Genomic DNA, 17,927 nt, shown 5'->3' with positions numbered 1-17,927 from the left:
ACTTGTAATAAAAATAAATATAAAGTGAGCACTGTACACTTTGTATTCTGTGTTGTAATTTAAATTAATATATTTGAAAATGTAGAAAAACATCCAAATATTGAATACATTTCAGTTGGTTTTCTATTATTTAACAGCGTGATTACTTTTTTTAATCACTATTAATTTTTTTTTAGTTAATTGCGTGAGTTAACTCTGATTAATCAACAGCCCTAGTATATATAAATTGTAGCTCTGCCTGCTATCATTGTTCTAGTCACTGGATTTATATATTTATATTGGGGATTAATTTGGCCCATTTTCTAACTACATTTACATTTGGAGTAAGATGGAGACTTTGAAGTGGAAATCCTTGCAATAGATTGGAGCTCTAAAATTTTATTTTGTTTTGAAATGCTAATTCAGTTCCTTCCTTTCAAATTTCTCCCATTCTGTTTCTCACAGAATATCCAGGATGTCTCACTGGTTGCAGACTGTGCCCCTCCAAGTGGTGGAAGAAATGAGATTAGCCCACGTCTTCTCACACATTTTTGCCTGTTGGTTCTGCCTCAACCTTCCTTACAATCCTTACAACGTATTTTTCAGGTAATAGGTCGGATAGTTGGGGAAAATTATATCAGCAAATGGAAGTTCTTAAAATACCTCAAACAATTTTTTTCATATTAATCACAAAATTGTATGTAGTATTGTATAAGGAAAGAGGTGGCTTTAGGCATCTAAGAAACCCTCATTTGTGTGGGATTTCAAACCAGGTATGTCCTAAACATAGATTTTAGTTCTCTACTTCAGAAACACTTAAAGTTTTATGATCTTGAGTTCATTGAAATAATGTTTAATAAAGAATTCCTGGTTCTTATGAGAATTCACTGTTGTGAGATTTTTATTAAAATAACCCTTAAAGCACTGAGGAAGATTTTTAGTTTATATGAATAAATTGCATTGGAGGAACAATAAGAGATTGAGCTCATCCTCAGTTTTTCATCGTTCCTTCTCCCACTTCTCCTGCCAAACAGCTGCACCAAAGTCTCCCATCAATTGCTGTACCCTTCTTTCTCCTGGTAAAAAAAGCATCTTGCTGCCAGCTATTGTTGGGGCTGGGAAATTGAAGCAGTAAGGTGTGTGTCACTTGAAGAAAATAAACCAAGGATTGAGGAGGGTTTCCTGTCATTCGAGCAGGAATCGTCATCCAACCTGTTCCATTTCTCAGCTGCTTGGATACCTTTTCTGATCCTTGGAATACAGGATTACCCTTTCTGCCCACCTGCTAGCAACCCTCCTTCAAATAGTGCCCTTTGCCTACCAGTCCCCAGTAGTTGTCTAAGGATTAAGATGCACATACTGTATATTTCTGGATTGGAAACACCTGTGATAAGGTAGAAAGGCACTCTATAAGTCCCAGTGTATGAAGTGTTAATGCAGACTCCTCCCTGTAACATGGGTCATCAAAGGTGGGGTATATTAAGTTAACGAGGAAGTGACTGTGGTGGTGGCTACCTAAGAGAAGGGTGTGAAAGAAGCTGCAAACATCTCTGACAAGCATTGAGATTCGTTGTTCTGAATGGATTATTTTTATTTTATTTGGAATCCTTTGTTTATAAATCAACAAAAGAAAGCCTTGAGGAAGGGGATTGAAACTACTGCTCGTGAGTGTTATTCATCTTCCCTAATGGTTCCCACTGACTTACATGCGAGTGTGATCCTGCCAATGTCTCTGACAAAATACCCAATGATACATGTGTACCAGAAATGTTATCTATCGCTGTGCATAACAAATCCATTATGTAAATTCTATTGTATCCTAATCTAACTGTAGGAAACTTGGATGGATTTGTTTTCTCTCATAGGGTTATACTATATTAGGATCTCATCCTGTTACTGCAAAAACAGATGGATGCACCCATTTGTAAACATTATGAAACCATTCTCTGTGTAACATGATTGGCATTCTCTGTTCAAGAGTGAAGTACAATGGAAGAGATGTGTTGGGAAGCTTGCATAGCATTTTACTTTCCTAGATTATGCCTGGCTCAAGATACTGTGCATTAATACCTACTTTTCAGGAACACTGAATTCACTCACAGTTTACTAAGGGAAAAGTAAAAGAGACAAATCGAGATGCATTATCAAAAGACTCATTTGTGAGTCTATTCTAACTACAAACAGTAGATATTGGTTATAATTCATCCTAGTGTTTTCAGGGATTGCCATTTACACATCTCTCCAGGGACAAGGGAAGCAGCTATGCCAGAAATGGGAATTCATCCCTGGGGAAAAAGTAGATACTTGGCACATTGCAGTGACTGATGTCCACGCTATCCTCCTTCTGTCAGTGGTGTGTGTCCTCACCAGGAGTGCTTCCACCAGCTGAAGAGGGGCAGTGTGGAAGGCTCAGAGCCAGAACTCTTAGCCCTGTGAAGCTCCTCACTGGGGGCCCAGCAGCCGCCCAAGTCTCTCGCCTCCCCATTTCCCGCAGGGAGCAGCTGCCTGGGCTTCTCGCCTCCCCATTTGGAGTGGGGGCAGCTACCTGGGCTGCTTGGCTCCCTGATCAGGGACTGGAGAGCTGGGTGGGTGCTGCCAGACTCTAGCTGCCTAGCTTTCTTGTCAATTTCATGGGCTCCAGCATGGAGCCCTGAAATTGACAAGACAGCTAACAGTCAATGTAACTCAGTGTGTGTACAGATACTGTGTCTCCCTAACTACATCAACATAAGCCCTTTGCCTCTCGTGGGGTAGAGTTGTTATGTTGATCTAGTAAGGGACTTAGGGCATGTCTACACTTACCTCCAGAGCAATCAGTCAAGCACGGGTTGATTTATCGCATCTAGTGAAGATGCAATAAATCGACTGCCTAGTGAAGACGCGATAAATTGATCGCCGAGCACTCTCTCATCGACTCCGGTACTCCACCACCGGAGCGAGAAGCGTAGGTGGAGTTGAAGTGGGAGCAGCAGCAGCAGTTGACCTACCACAGTGAAGACACCCGGTAAGTAGCTCTAAGTACGTTGACTTCAGCTATGCTATTTTCGTTGCTGAAGTTGCGTAACTTAGATCAACTTAGTACGCCCCCTCCCCCAGTGTAGACTAGGCCTTACATCAGTGGGACAAGGCTGTAGTGTGTACACTGACATAATTAGGTCACGTAAGGCACATTATGTCAACCTAACTGCGTGGTGTAGACCAGGCTTAAGAAGACAAAGAATTATCCTTTACCCTTACCTCAGTGGCTGGCTCATTTGAGGATCCTCTCACAAATTCACAGATAATATATAGTACATCCTTCAAATCTTTACTAAGTTGGGTCTCCAGGTAAACAAAGAGAATTCATCCTTAGTACCATCCCAGATGATAGAATTTATAGGAGCACTTCTGGACTCCACAACAGCTTAGGTAGTAGGTTCAAAGTCATGGAAGAGCTTATAAATAATTTACTAATAATTCTCAGACAACAGTAAGAATGTGTCTAAAAATACTAGGTCACTTCATGCACATTCATCACTCCTCATGCTATACATTACCTTTGTTTTGTGCAAGGCTGGTTGAAGTCATCTACCTACCAAGCAAACACCATGTAGATATGGCAGTGCAGATTCCACAGCAGGTCCTATCATCACTAAACCACTGGAAGTAACCAGTCCAAGTATGCAGAGGTGTTCCATTTTCTCCCCCTCTGCCCACAGTCATGTTAGTAATGGATGCTTCCAACCTCTCATAGGGAGCATACTAGAATCACCCTTAGACCCAGGAACTATGGTCAAGAAACAGATCTCAGCTTCATAAATGCCTTAGAACTGAGAGCAATCTGTATAGCATGTGTGATGTTCCCACCTTTAATTCGAGGCAAAACAATACAAGTGATGATAGATGACACTATAGTGATGTTCTATATTAACTCCTGAGGAGGAGCTAGATCTTCTCAACTGTACCAAGAACCTGTTCACCTACGGAGCTGGTGCATCAGGTTTCAGATTACCTTGACAGCCATTCATCTACCAGGATCAGTGAACATCTTAGAGGATCAGTTGAGCAGACACTTTTCTTTTGACCATAAATGGTCTATAAAGGACTCAATTATAGACTTGTTTGCCACAAAATCAAACAGAAAATGCTGCATCTTTTGCTTTAGAGGGAGTCTGAGCCCAGGATTCCTATCTGATGTTTTCCTTATCTCATATTCCCAGGTTCAGATGTATACCTATGACCAGTTCCTTTAATTCTGAGAACATTGAGAAAGTTCAGACAGGATGCAGCAAAGTTGCTATTGATAGCACAGTGAGTACCAGGCAGTTTTGATTCAAAGACCTGTTAAGACTCTTGGTACAGCCCCCAAAAACGTGGCCTCTGGATCGGACATAATCTCCCTAAACAATGAGGAAGTCATCCAGTTCCAGAGTCTCTGCACCATACAGCCTGGATGCCAGCAGGCTAACTGATATTGAGAAGTCATGTTCCAAAGACGTCCAAAACATCCTGGTCCATAGCAGGAATGATTCCAGAAGACTCACTTGCAATTCCAAATGGAAGCATTTCACTGTTTAGGTGGAATAGCATTTCTCTCCATTTTAAGCTGACATTCCCTTTATTTTGGATTACTTTATCTCTTACAGTGCTTTGGACTTTCGGTTAGCTCTACAAGAGTACATGTAGTGGCTATATCAGCTTATCATCCTCCAATACATAACCACACTGTATTATTATACCCTACAGTGTCTAGATTCCTCAAAGTGTTGATATACATATGCCCTCCAGTCAGGGAGCCCCCGCCATGATAGGATCTCAATGTAGTGTTGGTTGGGTTGATTGGACTCCCATTCAGATCAATAGCATCGTGTTCCTTACATCACCTTTTCATGAAAACAGCTTTCTTAGGGGCAATCACCTCTGCACTTAGGATAGGAGAATTGCAAGCTCTGATATCAGGCCCATCTTACACTACTTTTTCAAAAGGATGCTGGTACAGCTTGTGGCTTGAATCCACCTGCAAATAGCAAAACTAGTTATGTGCTCTGGGCTTGATGGCCATTTATTTGCTCATAGAGGCATATCCAAGTGTTAAAAGGTATCAGGTTTTAACAGGACCACCATTTTCAATTCAAAGTGTTGTCTTTTGAGTTGACATAGGCGCACCATAAATTTGCCAAGAACTTAACAGTAATAAATGTCCATCTCCAGATTGGGAATACATACTGTTCCCTTTGTCTGGAATATTGATTTATCAAGGATAGCATCTTGGAAGGAGTCCAAGGATTTGTTCACATCCCCACTAAAGTGCTGAAGTCACTAAGTTTCTTCTTAAAATGATTGTCTACACAGATTTCTCTCTTGGAGCACATGTACCCTATGTATGCAAGATGGGATTCTTTTAGCCAGCTGCTCTTTGGGGCTGCTCCTCCAGCTTAGGTGCCATCACATCCCTTCCCTCCCACACCTGGGGAATAAAGGGCAAAGCTGGTCCTAATTTCTGTCAGTTCCTTCTTACCACTCATGGCAGTGACGTGGAAGCCCTGCAGTCTTCACATATTCTGCACACTGTGCAATTTACTTAGCCTTGTATGCAGTAGTATAGTGTAATTTGTGTAGTTTCTCTTTTTCATGTTTCCAGGGGTGGGAAATTAGATACATTTTAATTAGCCTAGACATCTTTCTTCGTCCCCACCACCTCTACCATGCCCAGCCATACAGGGGTACTAACATTAGTAAATAAGTAGTAAGTCTTCCTCATTAGTAAGAAGGTAAGTCACCAGGGTTTATTGTCACCCGTATGATGCTTGGATGCCCATTAAGTGTGGACCCTTCCAGTACCTTCTTTTTCTTGAAGAAGTATACATCCACAAGAGGTGTTTTGTCTGTTGCTCTTTCACCAAGTATACTCAGAGAAAGATGGAGGCGCAAATGAAATTTTTCCTCCTAGAGAATTGATCCAAGCCTTCTCAGACTTTGAGAGAAGAGCTACAGCCAGGCTTCAGACAGTGGGGTGGTGAGCTGTGATTCCATTTTGAGCTCTTGAACTACACCCACTCACAAGAACCATTCAGTCACACTTCACTGGCATCAGTGTCTGATGGGCAGAAAGAAGCACCAATCCAAAGATGAACCTCAGGCACAGGTTGCCGTTCCCAATACCTGGCAAGAAACAGAAGAGTCATCAGCTGCATGACTTCTCTTGGGCTCATTTATCCAACAGCCATAAGCCTGACAAGACCCATGCCAGTGACTCAGTACCGACTTCCAAGACAGCACATGTGGTACTCTCTAAATCAGCAAACTGCTGCCCTCAGTACCAACCCTTTGGTACAGACCATGATGCTAACTGCATTGGTACTCAGATTCTTATTACAAGTGCCTCTGTGATTGTAGCCCCAGTATCTTCCACCTCAGTACCAACTACATCCATGGTACCCGCTATTCCAGTGCTGAGTAACTTATTGGTGGACTCTGTACTGGAGTCCCCTCTCTTCAAAAAAATAAAGAGGAGTGATAGCTAACCCACCAACTCTACAGCCACTGGTACTGCAGGTTAGAGAGATATCCCTGGTACCGACCTTTCCTACACAGTACACATGAGAGACCTGTCCCTCTCTTAGAGGAGGTGGTGTAATAATTGGTTCCTAGCAGGCCTACTTTAATTGTTAGCCTAACTGATAAAGAGTGGGTTAAGAGTCAAAAATTGTTACAGTAATTTGTTATATAAAACTATTTTTAACAACCTTGTTAAAAAGAATACAAAAACCCTAAATTTAATTTAAACAAAAAGGGTCGACTGTTACCACTCAAGGACTGTGTTAAAATTATGACTGGTAAATAAGAGAAGTAAAAAATCAATAAGTCAATATTGGTGTATCAAAATTAGGCCTAATTGATGGACAAAATAATGAGAGGATAGATTATTCCACTCATTGCCTTTTTTGGGGCCCTTTAAAAGTGACTTTGGGGAAGAAGAGGGAGAACTTTTTACTATCACCACAGCTGCAGCAGAAAAATTGTTGCCTTAGCACCAGACCTTAGTACTCCAGTGGGGACATTGGACTAGGTGTAGTAAAAAGAGGTCTGGGCTTCATGGGGGTGTCACCCTATCTGGTACCTCCCATGTGCCCTCCAACTCAATACTTCTGCCCATTCCAGTCATGGCTTTATTTGGCACCTTCAGGCATACAGACAGACTTCAAGAAGCCTGCTTCATCCACTCTCTCTATGGCTAAATCATCCTCCCCAAAGAGACAAATCAGGTAACTCATTACAGCCACAGATACTTGAAAGGCAGGAGAAGAGTGAAGAAGAACATCAGCTACCAGGGGAAAAGCATCCTATCTCTTCTATGATTTCCTCACTGTCCCCTGACAAGGCAGTGAATCCACCTCCCTCAGCTGGTGAGTTTAAGGAATTCCAGGACCTAATGAGACACATGGTAGAAATCTTAGCCATACATCCCTGTCATGTCAGAAAGAGCTGACAGGAGGTACTGAGTCCCTGCTAAATGATCTAAGTATTTCTAGACATTCAAGAGCAAGTTCTCTCATAGTGGTAGCAGTACGAGAGAGATCAAAACATTGGGCCCTCCTAAGTCCACACTGAGCAAAAAGGACCCAAAGAAATTGGAACTCTTTAGCCTTAAGCTTTATTCTTCAACTGTGATCCAGAGGTATGGCTAACTGTTAGGCCCTCCTCTCAAAATAAGATTTTTTTTAAACTGAGACAATGTCTCGATTTATAGAAAACTATCCAAAGAGTAGCAAGCAGAGATGAAATATAGAATGGCAGAAGGACATCTGACTTCTCTATTGCCATAGCTTCAGTCCTCAGGGATCCCCAGGCAACAATCAAGGTCCTCACATTTTAGAATAATGAACTTTTCAACAACAGGACAGAGGAAACACCCTCTAAACTTTAGAGTCTAAAGGATTCAAGGGCAGCTCTGTATTCTTTGAGACTCTACATCCCAACTCTAAAGAAGAAGCAGCCATGCCAACATACTTTTGACAGCACTCCTCTGTCAAATATTACAGTCAGCCACAGAGGACCTAAGAGCCACTGAGGAAGAGACAGAGATTCCAGTGTAAATGACCCTCTACCTCCTTTGCTGCCCCAGGGTTGACTCCAGCATTGAGATCCTGATAGAACCACCTGAGGATCTTTTCTGTTCTACCCTCACACCATCCCTTGGCAACAACCATTTTTGTTTTTGAGAAGTTTGGTCAAGCATTACCTCAGACTAGTGGGTCCTAGAGATCATAAGCAATCCCTTCCCTGTTCTTTTTCAGAGACCCTTCTCACAAGAGACTGTTAAAACAAGTAAACTCCTTTCTATAGCTGGGAACTGTGGAGGAGGAGGTGCCCTTACATTTCAGGGGAAGATGTTTTTATTCACATTATTTTCTGATCCCAAAGAAGAACAAGGGGTTGGTGGCTTATTCTGGACCTTCAGTGCCTCAAAATGTTCATCCATTGTTTCAAATTCAGGATGGTGACTCTAGCCTCCATAAATTCCTGCATTAGATCATCAGGACTGGTTTGGTGCGCTTCGCCTATAAAATGCCTGCTTCCATATATTTATTCACCCAACCCACAGAAATACCTCAATTTCCTTTAGGAACATCCCACTATCAGAATATGGCTCTGCCCTTTGGTCTATGTACAGCACCAAGAGTTTTCACCAAGTGCCTTGAAGTTCAGGCAACTCATCCAGGTAAATAAGGAATCCAGATGTATCCTTACCTCAAGAACTGACTGATTTGAGGAAGAGTTTCACAATAGGTGACTGACTCAGTTCAAATAACCCTAAAGTTCTTTGCCTTGTTACGTCTCAAAGTTAATAGCAAAAATCCACACTGACTGATGCATAGCACAGAATTCGTAGGAATCCTATTAGACTCCAGATATTGATAGCTTACATTCCACAAGAGAGAATCCAGACTATAGCAGGGCTTATCAGTCAACTTCAAGTTCACCCAAGAACATCAGTGAAAGCATGTCTCAGACTTCTAACACACTTGACCTCATATACTTACGTCACCTAGCATGGCAAACTTCACCTACACTCTCTGTAAGAATGGTTGAAATCACTATGTCTACCCAGCAGACACTTTATGGACTAGATGGTTATGATCCCACAAGAAGTCATCATTAAACTAGTGGAAAGACCCTCCTCAGGTGTGCAGTGCAGTACCCTTCTCTATACCTCTACATACTAAGACTCTAGTGACAGACAACTCCACTCAGGGATGGGGAGGGCTCATCTAGATCACCTTTAAATCAGTAATAGTTGCTGATCTCAGAAGGCTGTATATCCATGTGTTTCCATATCTGATGACTGGTTAATCGAGGGTCAATCCAGTCAGCAAGTTTTGGACAATATCCTTCAAATTCAGTTTTTCTTTGCTCGATTTGACCTGAAAATAAACAATGACTAGTCAGTTCTGTGTCCTGTGTAAAGAATAGAGTGCATTGGGGCCATTCTGGACTTCACAATAGCAGATTGCCTATCGGCCTCCAGAAAAAAATGTCCAATTATGCTCAACCTATGCAATAATCTGCAGGTTTATCTAAGAACAATTGGAGGATCTTGCCTCAGTTTGCTCAACCACCTGGCCTCACTTACGTGACTCAGCATGCCAGACTTCACCTTTGTTGCATGCAAAGATGGTTGAAGTTTGTGTATCAGCCAAGAAAACATCACATGGACATGTTAATTCACACTGCATCTTGAGTCCTGGCTTCATTAAGTTGATGGATGGATCCAGTAATGTATGCTGCAAGGTGATCCCTTTCTCTCCTCCAGTTCCATTGAAGACGCTAGTAACAGATACATCCGCTCTGAGCTGGGGAGCAAACCTGGATGATGTGCAAACACAAGGCTTGTGGACAGCTCAGGAATCAGCTTTTCATTTACACATCCTAAAGCTGGGAGCCATTTATTGAGCTTGCAAAGTCTTCCTACCATTCATCAAGGGTCTCACCATAAAGATTAGAACATACAGTACGGCTTCAATGTTTTACCTGAACTAACAAGGCAGGTCAGAATGCACTCAGTTGAGTCAGGAGGAGGTACGTCTGGAACTTCTACATTCGTCATCGGGTCACTTTCAAGGCATCTGATCTCCCCAGAGTGCAGAATGTTCTGACAGATAACCTCAGCATAAAATTAATCAACAATCACAAATGGACTCTAAAAGATGAGGTGTTTCAAGTGATTTTCAGTGAATATGGTTTTCCCACCATAGATCGGTTTGTTATTAAAGAAAACAAGAAGTGTCATTGTTTCTGTTGCAAAGGAAGACAGAGTTCAGGGTCAATTTCCAATACATTCCTGATTTCATGGTCTTTGGAACATCTGTAGGTATTTTCTCCGATCCTGCTGATTCCTAGAACCATAAGAAAATTCAAACAGGAAGTAGCCAGTATCATATTAATAGCCCAGGTGTGGCCAACACAGTTTTGGTACTTAGACCTTCAAACCTCATCCATTCAACCTTCCAACACCTTACTGTTACTCTGAGGCATAATCTTTGAGTCATGGTCAAGTTTCTTTGCACTCTGCACCTCACAGCATTGAATGGTTGAATGGTTAATTCATCAGAAAGTCTGTCCGGCTATGTACGGAACATTCTCAGTGAAAGTAGGAAAGACTCTACTAGGAATACTTACCTGGCTAAATGGAAGAGATTTTCGATATGGCTTCATCATCATCAGTTATCTCCTTCCACAGCTCAGATCTTAGACATATTAGAATAATTCCTGGAATTCAAAAAATTCAGTCCTGTAAATTAGTTTGATGAAGGTTCACTTAGGAGCCATCTTTGCTATTCACTCTCTCATTCATTAAAGATTTGGTTTTTTTCCCACCCTATGGTAGCAAGATTTTTAAAAGGTCTGATAGGGGTTTATCCCCCAGTAGGAAAACCAATCCCTTCCTGGGAGCTTAATTTAGTCCTGGCAGGTCTCATGATTCCACCTTGGTCTATTTCACTTACCAGCAAAGACAGCATTTTGTTGGCAATAGCATTAGCAAGGAGATTAGAGGAGTTACTGTACCTGATGGCAGGACATCTGTATAGTGTCTTCCATAAAGATAATGTCTCATTAAAGGTCTGTTCCAAATTCTTACTGAAGGTGGTTTTTGATTTTCATTTGAAATCAGGTCATTCATCTGCTGATGTTTTTTCCTGAAATCCCAAACTCACAAGGGTGATGAGAAACGGCATTCTTTAGAGATCTATAGGGCACTTTCCTTTTACATAGATAGGATGAAACCGTTCAGAATGTCTCTCGGGCTCTTTGTTATATATGCAGAGACAATGAACGGTCAGACTGTTGTGGCTCACAGAATCTATAACTGGATCTCACTGTGCAACAAAATTTGTTACAAACTGGCTAATGCAAGTCCACTCCCTAGGATTACTGCCTGCTCTACTATAGCTCAAACTGCTCACTCTCTCTAAGGAATGTTCCTACTGTGGACATTGGTAGGTCTTGCTTCCACAATGGTGTAATGCTGAGTGAATGTGGGGTTGTATCTAGAGGTGATGTGAACTTTGGGAAAGAAGTTCTATAGTCTTTGTTTTAAAAGACTCCTGGTTCCCACTTCCAACATGTCTACTGCTTGGGTGTCATCAACAGTGTAATATATATATGTGGACATGCACTCAAAGAAGAAACAGTTACTTGCCTGTACACACACATTCCACAACATGCCCTACATCCCTGCTACTGTGGAGTCTATTTTCATAAGGATTTCAGTGATGAAGGAACTGGGGGGCACTTTGAGTGGCCTAGTGTTTTATCCCCTCAGTTGGAGGCATGAGGACCCCCAGGGCACATCCCTCACCCGAACAGGTACTGCTGACCAAAAGTCTCTTGGTCAAATGCACTGGACACATAGACCAGCAGTGGGTAACACATCTTGAAGAACCAAAGTTACTGTGCAGGTAAGTAAGAGTGTCTTTTCCTGTTAAAATAATAATGAAAATTGCTGCTTTTTGTCTTATAAATTTTGTTATATTTCAGCAGTTAGCAATATGCTTAAACTTTTCTTAAGAAGTGGTAACTAAATCATATACATTTTTCTTCTTTAGGTTCATCTGGGAACATACCTGTATAACAACAGATTCTTATCTGAGGTTCGGAAATGCAATGACTTTCTAACTTCCTCTTCCATAGCTGTATACTATAATATGTGCCGCAACATGCTCCCAACGCCAGCTAAGTGCCACTATACATTTAATCTACGAGATCTCTTCAAGGTGTGTTATACTGCACTAGACATTTCAGATTGCCATAAAAGTATTCTCAATTTTTGTGCATAGTGAACAAGCAAGAGCATATATAATTTTGTCTATTGAATTGAGCCTGGTTCTTGGAGTTAGATTATTAAATTAGTCTTGCCATCTGGAGTCCTATGATAGTTTCAATTTGGTTTATGACAAACAAGGAAAATAAATTTGGAGATTTCCATATAATCCAGTCTTTGCTTTTAGAATTGCCAAGATCACTCAGAAATAATTATTAATAAAAAGAAGAAAACAGAGGGCGGAATGGGATGGTCTCCTTCAGACTACAAATTGTTCGTTTTAAAAGTATTTGTTGCTGCCTACCAGAGTAGCCATACCATGAGCACTATATACTAATCTATATCTCACTTACTTGTGCACTGGTATATCCTGTTGTATCTTATCTTTATTTCCTTCCATAAAAAGATGTGTTAACATTAGAAACAAATATCTAGGAACTAAATAATTTTGGCCATTTTCAGCCCTGCTACACGTCAGCACAACTCTTTTGACTTCAGTTAAGTTGAACTTCCACTTATACCAGGGCTCAATTAACCCTTTAAGTATATTCATTTACTGAAAAGATTAAAGTTTGAATCAAGGCTGAGCATATACATCAGTCCCTGTTGTGCATGATCTACAAATATAAAAACATTTTTGTGTACTATTAAAAATTTCAATAAATTGTGATTTCAGCAAGTGTGGTGTTTCTTATAAAATAAAATACTACAGTATCCTACAGTAATGGAACTCAAACAAGAGATATTTAAGGAATTTTCAGGGCCTCATGCTGCCAGGGATGATGGGGAAGGGGAAATTATTAGGTCAGGAGTTGCTTCTATTCCTAGTATGTATGGAAAGTTGGATCATGTAAGCTCTGTATGTCGCAAATTATTCAACATTGCAAAAGGTACCCCAGGCAGCCACTTGCATTGCTTATGCTTATGGCTCACCAAATATGGGCGGTCATCTGGCTTATACCAACAGCCCTGTGGTAGGGCTTGTGGTGAGCTTTGCCACTCCATTAGGACTCCGGACCCACTGTGCCTCAAGAGGCACAATATTTTCTATAGTCCCTGATGCCTAGGGAAGATACACCTGCTGCTACATCTTATAGAGGATGCAATGTGCACTTTGTTTCATGTCCTCCCACCTTCCCTGGACAGCATGATGTTGTAACCATGGTCATAGGCCAGGAACTGTCATGTTACCATCCTCTGTGTGGGAGGTACAAGGTAGGCTTCTTGTGCCCTCCTGCTCCCTTGAATGCATGTGCAGGGGAAGAAAATACATAGCTTAAGTAAGAGATATTTGAATGCTTTAGTTCTGATTAAAATGTATGATACTACTGTTGATAAAGCTTAATACAATATATGGTAGTTTCAAAATAAATATAACAGGATCTCTTTTAGTAATCCAATTAATTTAAAACTTCATATAAACACTGTATACTAAAATTGCTAACAGGTGCTCCAGGGGTTGTTGCAAGCCCACAGGTCTGTTATTGTCTCAAAAGAAACTGCAGCTCTTCTCTTCGTGCATGAAACAACCCGAGTATTCCATGATCGCCTGATTGAATCTGCTGAAAGAGAGATTTTTTATCAGTTTCTCTCAAATGAACTCAATAACTATTTTAAGGTAAATATGTGCATTTTTCTTTAGACATTTTTAAGAAGAAGAATATTTTGTGCATTTGTTTTAGGCCCTTTTGGAAAACTTCCTTAGTTATAAAAAAGAATAGTTATCATAGATGTATAAATTAAGGGCCATGATCTGCTCTCATTCACACCGGTATAAATCCTGTGTGACTAAGAGCAGAATTTGGCCTGAAGTTAAAAAAGTTAGCCTGGTCCTCAATCCCGCATATACAGAACTCCTGCTGATTTCAGAGGGAGTTCCATGTGAAGAGGCTTGCAGGATTGGGCACTTAATTATTAGATGACTGATTCTATCTCACCCTGTGTGGGTAAACAAAGGGAGGGGGGAGAGAGGGCTTTCTCCGCCTTTTACCACAGTTGGAGATGAGCAGAAGCAAGCATACTGGAATTTGATAACACGTAAAGCTTTCTGTTGATAAAGAAGAAATATTTCTCTACATCCAGGTGAGAAGATAATTTTCCGCTGAAATTTATCTGGAAAAATAAGGAAATATCTCACCATACTTTGCTTTAGGTGCTAAAAATTAAAAAATGAAGCCAGGAACGACAATAATATACACTCTCCCATTTATGTACTGTATTGTAGTGTATTTATATCTGTTTAACTTGCTGTCAGGAAATATGAATTTGAAGCAAAGTATGAATGTTTTCAGTCTGTAGCAATTTAGGAATGTTTAAAATATTGTACAACACATTTTTTGTTGTGAATTTATTCAAAGAGGAATTATTTTATAAAAAACACCAACACTGCTTCCTATGTCACTCAGTTTTCCATGGTGTACTCTCTTAGGCCACGTCTACATTACCCGCTGGATCAGCGGGTAGTGATCGATCTATCGGGGATCGATTTATCGTGTCTAGTGTAGACACGATAAATTGATCCCCGATCGCCCTGCCGTCGACTCCGGAACTCCACCATGGCAAGAAGTGGAAGCGGAGTCGACGGGGAGTGGCGGCCATCGATCCTGTGCTGCGAGGACACAAAGTAAATAATTCCAAGTCGATCTAAGATACGTCGACTTCAGCTATGCTATTCTCGTAGCTGAAGTTGCGTAATTTAGATCGATCCACCACCACCCCCAGTGTAGACCAGGCCTTACAGATATCAATTTGGCTTAACCCTGCTTAGTCTATGAGATTTGACAAGATCATAATCCAAGATGAAATGCTGTATTTTTCAAATAACTTCACAATTTGACCAATTATTAGCACAGTGCTAAATGTAGCCTTCCAAGGCATTAACATGCCTTTAACATCTGGTGCCAGATTAACATTGGCTGCCTTAAATTGGCGCAGCCCCATTGACCTCGGTAGAGCTACATCAATTTACACCAGCTGAAGAACTGGCCATTGGAGTTTAACTAGCTATCCGATAACAGTTTGCAAGAACAAAAACAACTCCAACTGCAAGACACATTTCACTGTTTTATATTTAACCATGTTCAACGTTAGGCAGATTGTCAGCTTCTAAGGTTGTACCATGTTTTGAACGTGGCAAGTTGAAGAAAGCAGTTTTACAGGAAGAATCAAATGTAATTAGTAATATGTAAGTCACCAGGGAATTAATGATAAACAACTAATCATTGAAATATTTCTCTTGTAGTTTTTCTCTAATAGACTGCATGTTATGTTGTGTGTGTGTGTGTGTGTCTGAAAAGTTGCATGCTACAGTATTTTTAAATGTTTTCTTGCATTTGCAAAAGTTAATTGGAAATTAAAATGCACAGAAAACATCTGGAAGATCAGTCATTTTTGATAGGATTATTACCAAGGTAAATCAGTTTCATGGCCTATCAGTCTTCACCATGTCCCTTCAAATAGGTTGTGATGGATTACAATATGTTTGTTTTTCCCTGGAAGGAGACCGATCTTATGTCTAGAAACTTGTGTTAGCTGTACCAAGTCCGTGGGTTACACACAGAACAAAATGTATGCCTACAATTGCATCAGGTTTTGTAAACCAAATACAGGAATGTTTTTATTTTAATATGTATGGTTTGGGAATTACAAATCTCCTAAAATAGAATAGTGAACATTTTAATAAATACAGTGAACATTTAAAAAAAAATACTGATCAATTGATAGAGATATAAATGCAAAATAGAGTAGTCATCTGTTTGCCATACATCTATAATAAATTGATATTGATTATTGGTGAGAAGTGATTGTCATTTACAAAGTAAAGATTTCATTTTAAATGCTAGAGAACATACAATACATTGTTGATTTGTATACCCTTTACTTCAAATCCTTTTTTAAAGATGCTAGCAAAAAAAACTGTAATGCTCAAGAGAAAAACAGCATTACAAGTTACAGCCAGCCAGCCAGCCATGCTAAATTTCTGTATTTTGCTGCAAAATGATAAAGATGCTTTCCTTAGAATACACTATTTCTTGTCAAAGGCACTCTTGAATGACAAAAATACTTTCCTTATTTGAAATGGTCTTAATGGTTGAACACTTATTGAATCTAAACATGAGAGCTGAATGGATTAAACTAGTCCTGTAAGCAGCAAAGAGCAAGTTCTTCTTCAAGCAACTGTCTACATAGATCCCACTGAAGGTGTATGCATCTTGTGCATCTTTTAGTCTGCAGTGTCCATTAGGGGTGTCCATGCACCTTGTACACCCTCATGCCACCTACAGCGAGATTATAAAGAGTGGTGAAGCCTCAACCTGCCACTCAGTTCCTTCTGACCTCCCATGGCAGCAAGTCAGAACTAGTGTCCTACTGCCGCCTTGCTTAGAATTAGGGTAATAGATAGTTAGAGTCACAGACTTTAAAGCCAAAAGGGAACATCGTGATCATCTAGTCTGACCTCCTGCACATCGTAGGTCACAGAACCTCACCCACCAACTCCTGTAATAGACCCATAACCTCTGGCTGAGTTAACTGAAGTCCTCAAATCATGATTAAGACTTCAAGTTACCATTTACTCTCATTTAAGCCAACAAGTGACCCATGACCCATGCTTCAGAGGAAGGAAAACAACTCACCATCCCGGGTCTCTGCCAATCTGCACTGGGGTAGAATTCCCTTCCAATCCCAAATATGGCCATCAATTAGACCCTGAGCATATCGGCAAGACCCACCGGCCAGACACCTGGGAATGAATTCACTGTAATAACTTAGAGTCCTTCCCATCTAGTGTCCCATTTCCAGGAATTAGGAATTAGCCATTAGGAATATATGCTACTATCAGTCACAGGTGGGCCACATGCCATTGTAGGCAATCTCATCATACCATCCACTCCATAAACATGCCAACCTCAGTCTTGAACCCATTTAGGTTTTTTGCCCCCACTGTTCCCCTTGGAAGACTGTTCCAAAACTTCACTTCTCTGGTGGTTGGAAACTTTTGTCTAATTTCAAGCCGAAACTTGTTGATGGCCAGTTTAGATCCATTTGTTCTTGTGCCAACATTGGCGCTTAACTTAAATAACTTCTCTCCCTGCCTTATCCCTCTGATGTATTTGTAGAGAGTAATCATATATCCCCTCAGCCTTCATTTTGTTAGGCTAAACAAAGCTCCTTAAGTCTCCTCTGATCATCCTAGTAGCACTTCTCTGCACCTTTTCCAGTTTGAAATCATCTTTTTCAAACACAGGAGACCAGAATTACACAGTATTCCAGATGAGGTCTCATCGCCAGGTCAGAATATTTCCTCCACAAATGGAAAATCAAAGAATCACCAAATTGGGACTGTGGTGAGGTACAAATCATGTGACATCACAAACAACTGTCCCATTTACGCTTACAGTGGTGGTAGTAGGAAGATCCACCTAGCTTATCCCAGAAACATTAGAATAGCTTTCAAATCTTAAAATTCAAGTATAATCCCATCCTGTTGCTTTTCAAATGTCATACAAAAGAAGAACCAATGACTATATAATGGTAATAACACATCCCTATTGCTACTGGAAATACCTCATCTCATACATCCTAGAATTGCATTAGCCTTTTTCACAGCCAAATCACATTGTGGTTCACAGTCATCCTGTGATCGACC

The 17,927-nt window shown here is 40.6% G+C and overlaps 1 protein-coding gene across 1 annotated transcript in view; it reads left to right on the top strand.

The window, feature by feature from the left end:
* The window catches only part of DNAH14 (dynein axonemal heavy chain 14), a 448,557-nt gene that overhangs the window by 271,859 nt on the left and 158,771 nt on the right, over positions 1 to 17,927 (top strand). Inside the window, 3 exon segments of the mRNA XM_077812193.1 lie at positions 445 to 585; positions 12,066 to 12,233; positions 13,728 to 13,898. Of these exon segments, the coding sequence (XP_077668319.1) occupies positions 445 to 585; positions 12,066 to 12,233; positions 13,728 to 13,898 (480 nt within the window).

The sequence above is a fragment of the Eretmochelys imbricata genome, chromosome 3 (genome assembly GCF_965152235.1).
Source record: "Eretmochelys imbricata isolate rEreImb1 chromosome 3, rEreImb1.hap1, whole genome shotgun sequence".
In the NCBI taxonomy this organism is placed as follows: Eukaryota; Metazoa; Chordata; order Testudines; family Cheloniidae; genus Eretmochelys; species Eretmochelys imbricata.
This window is presented reverse-complemented; position numbering and strand designations above follow the sequence as displayed.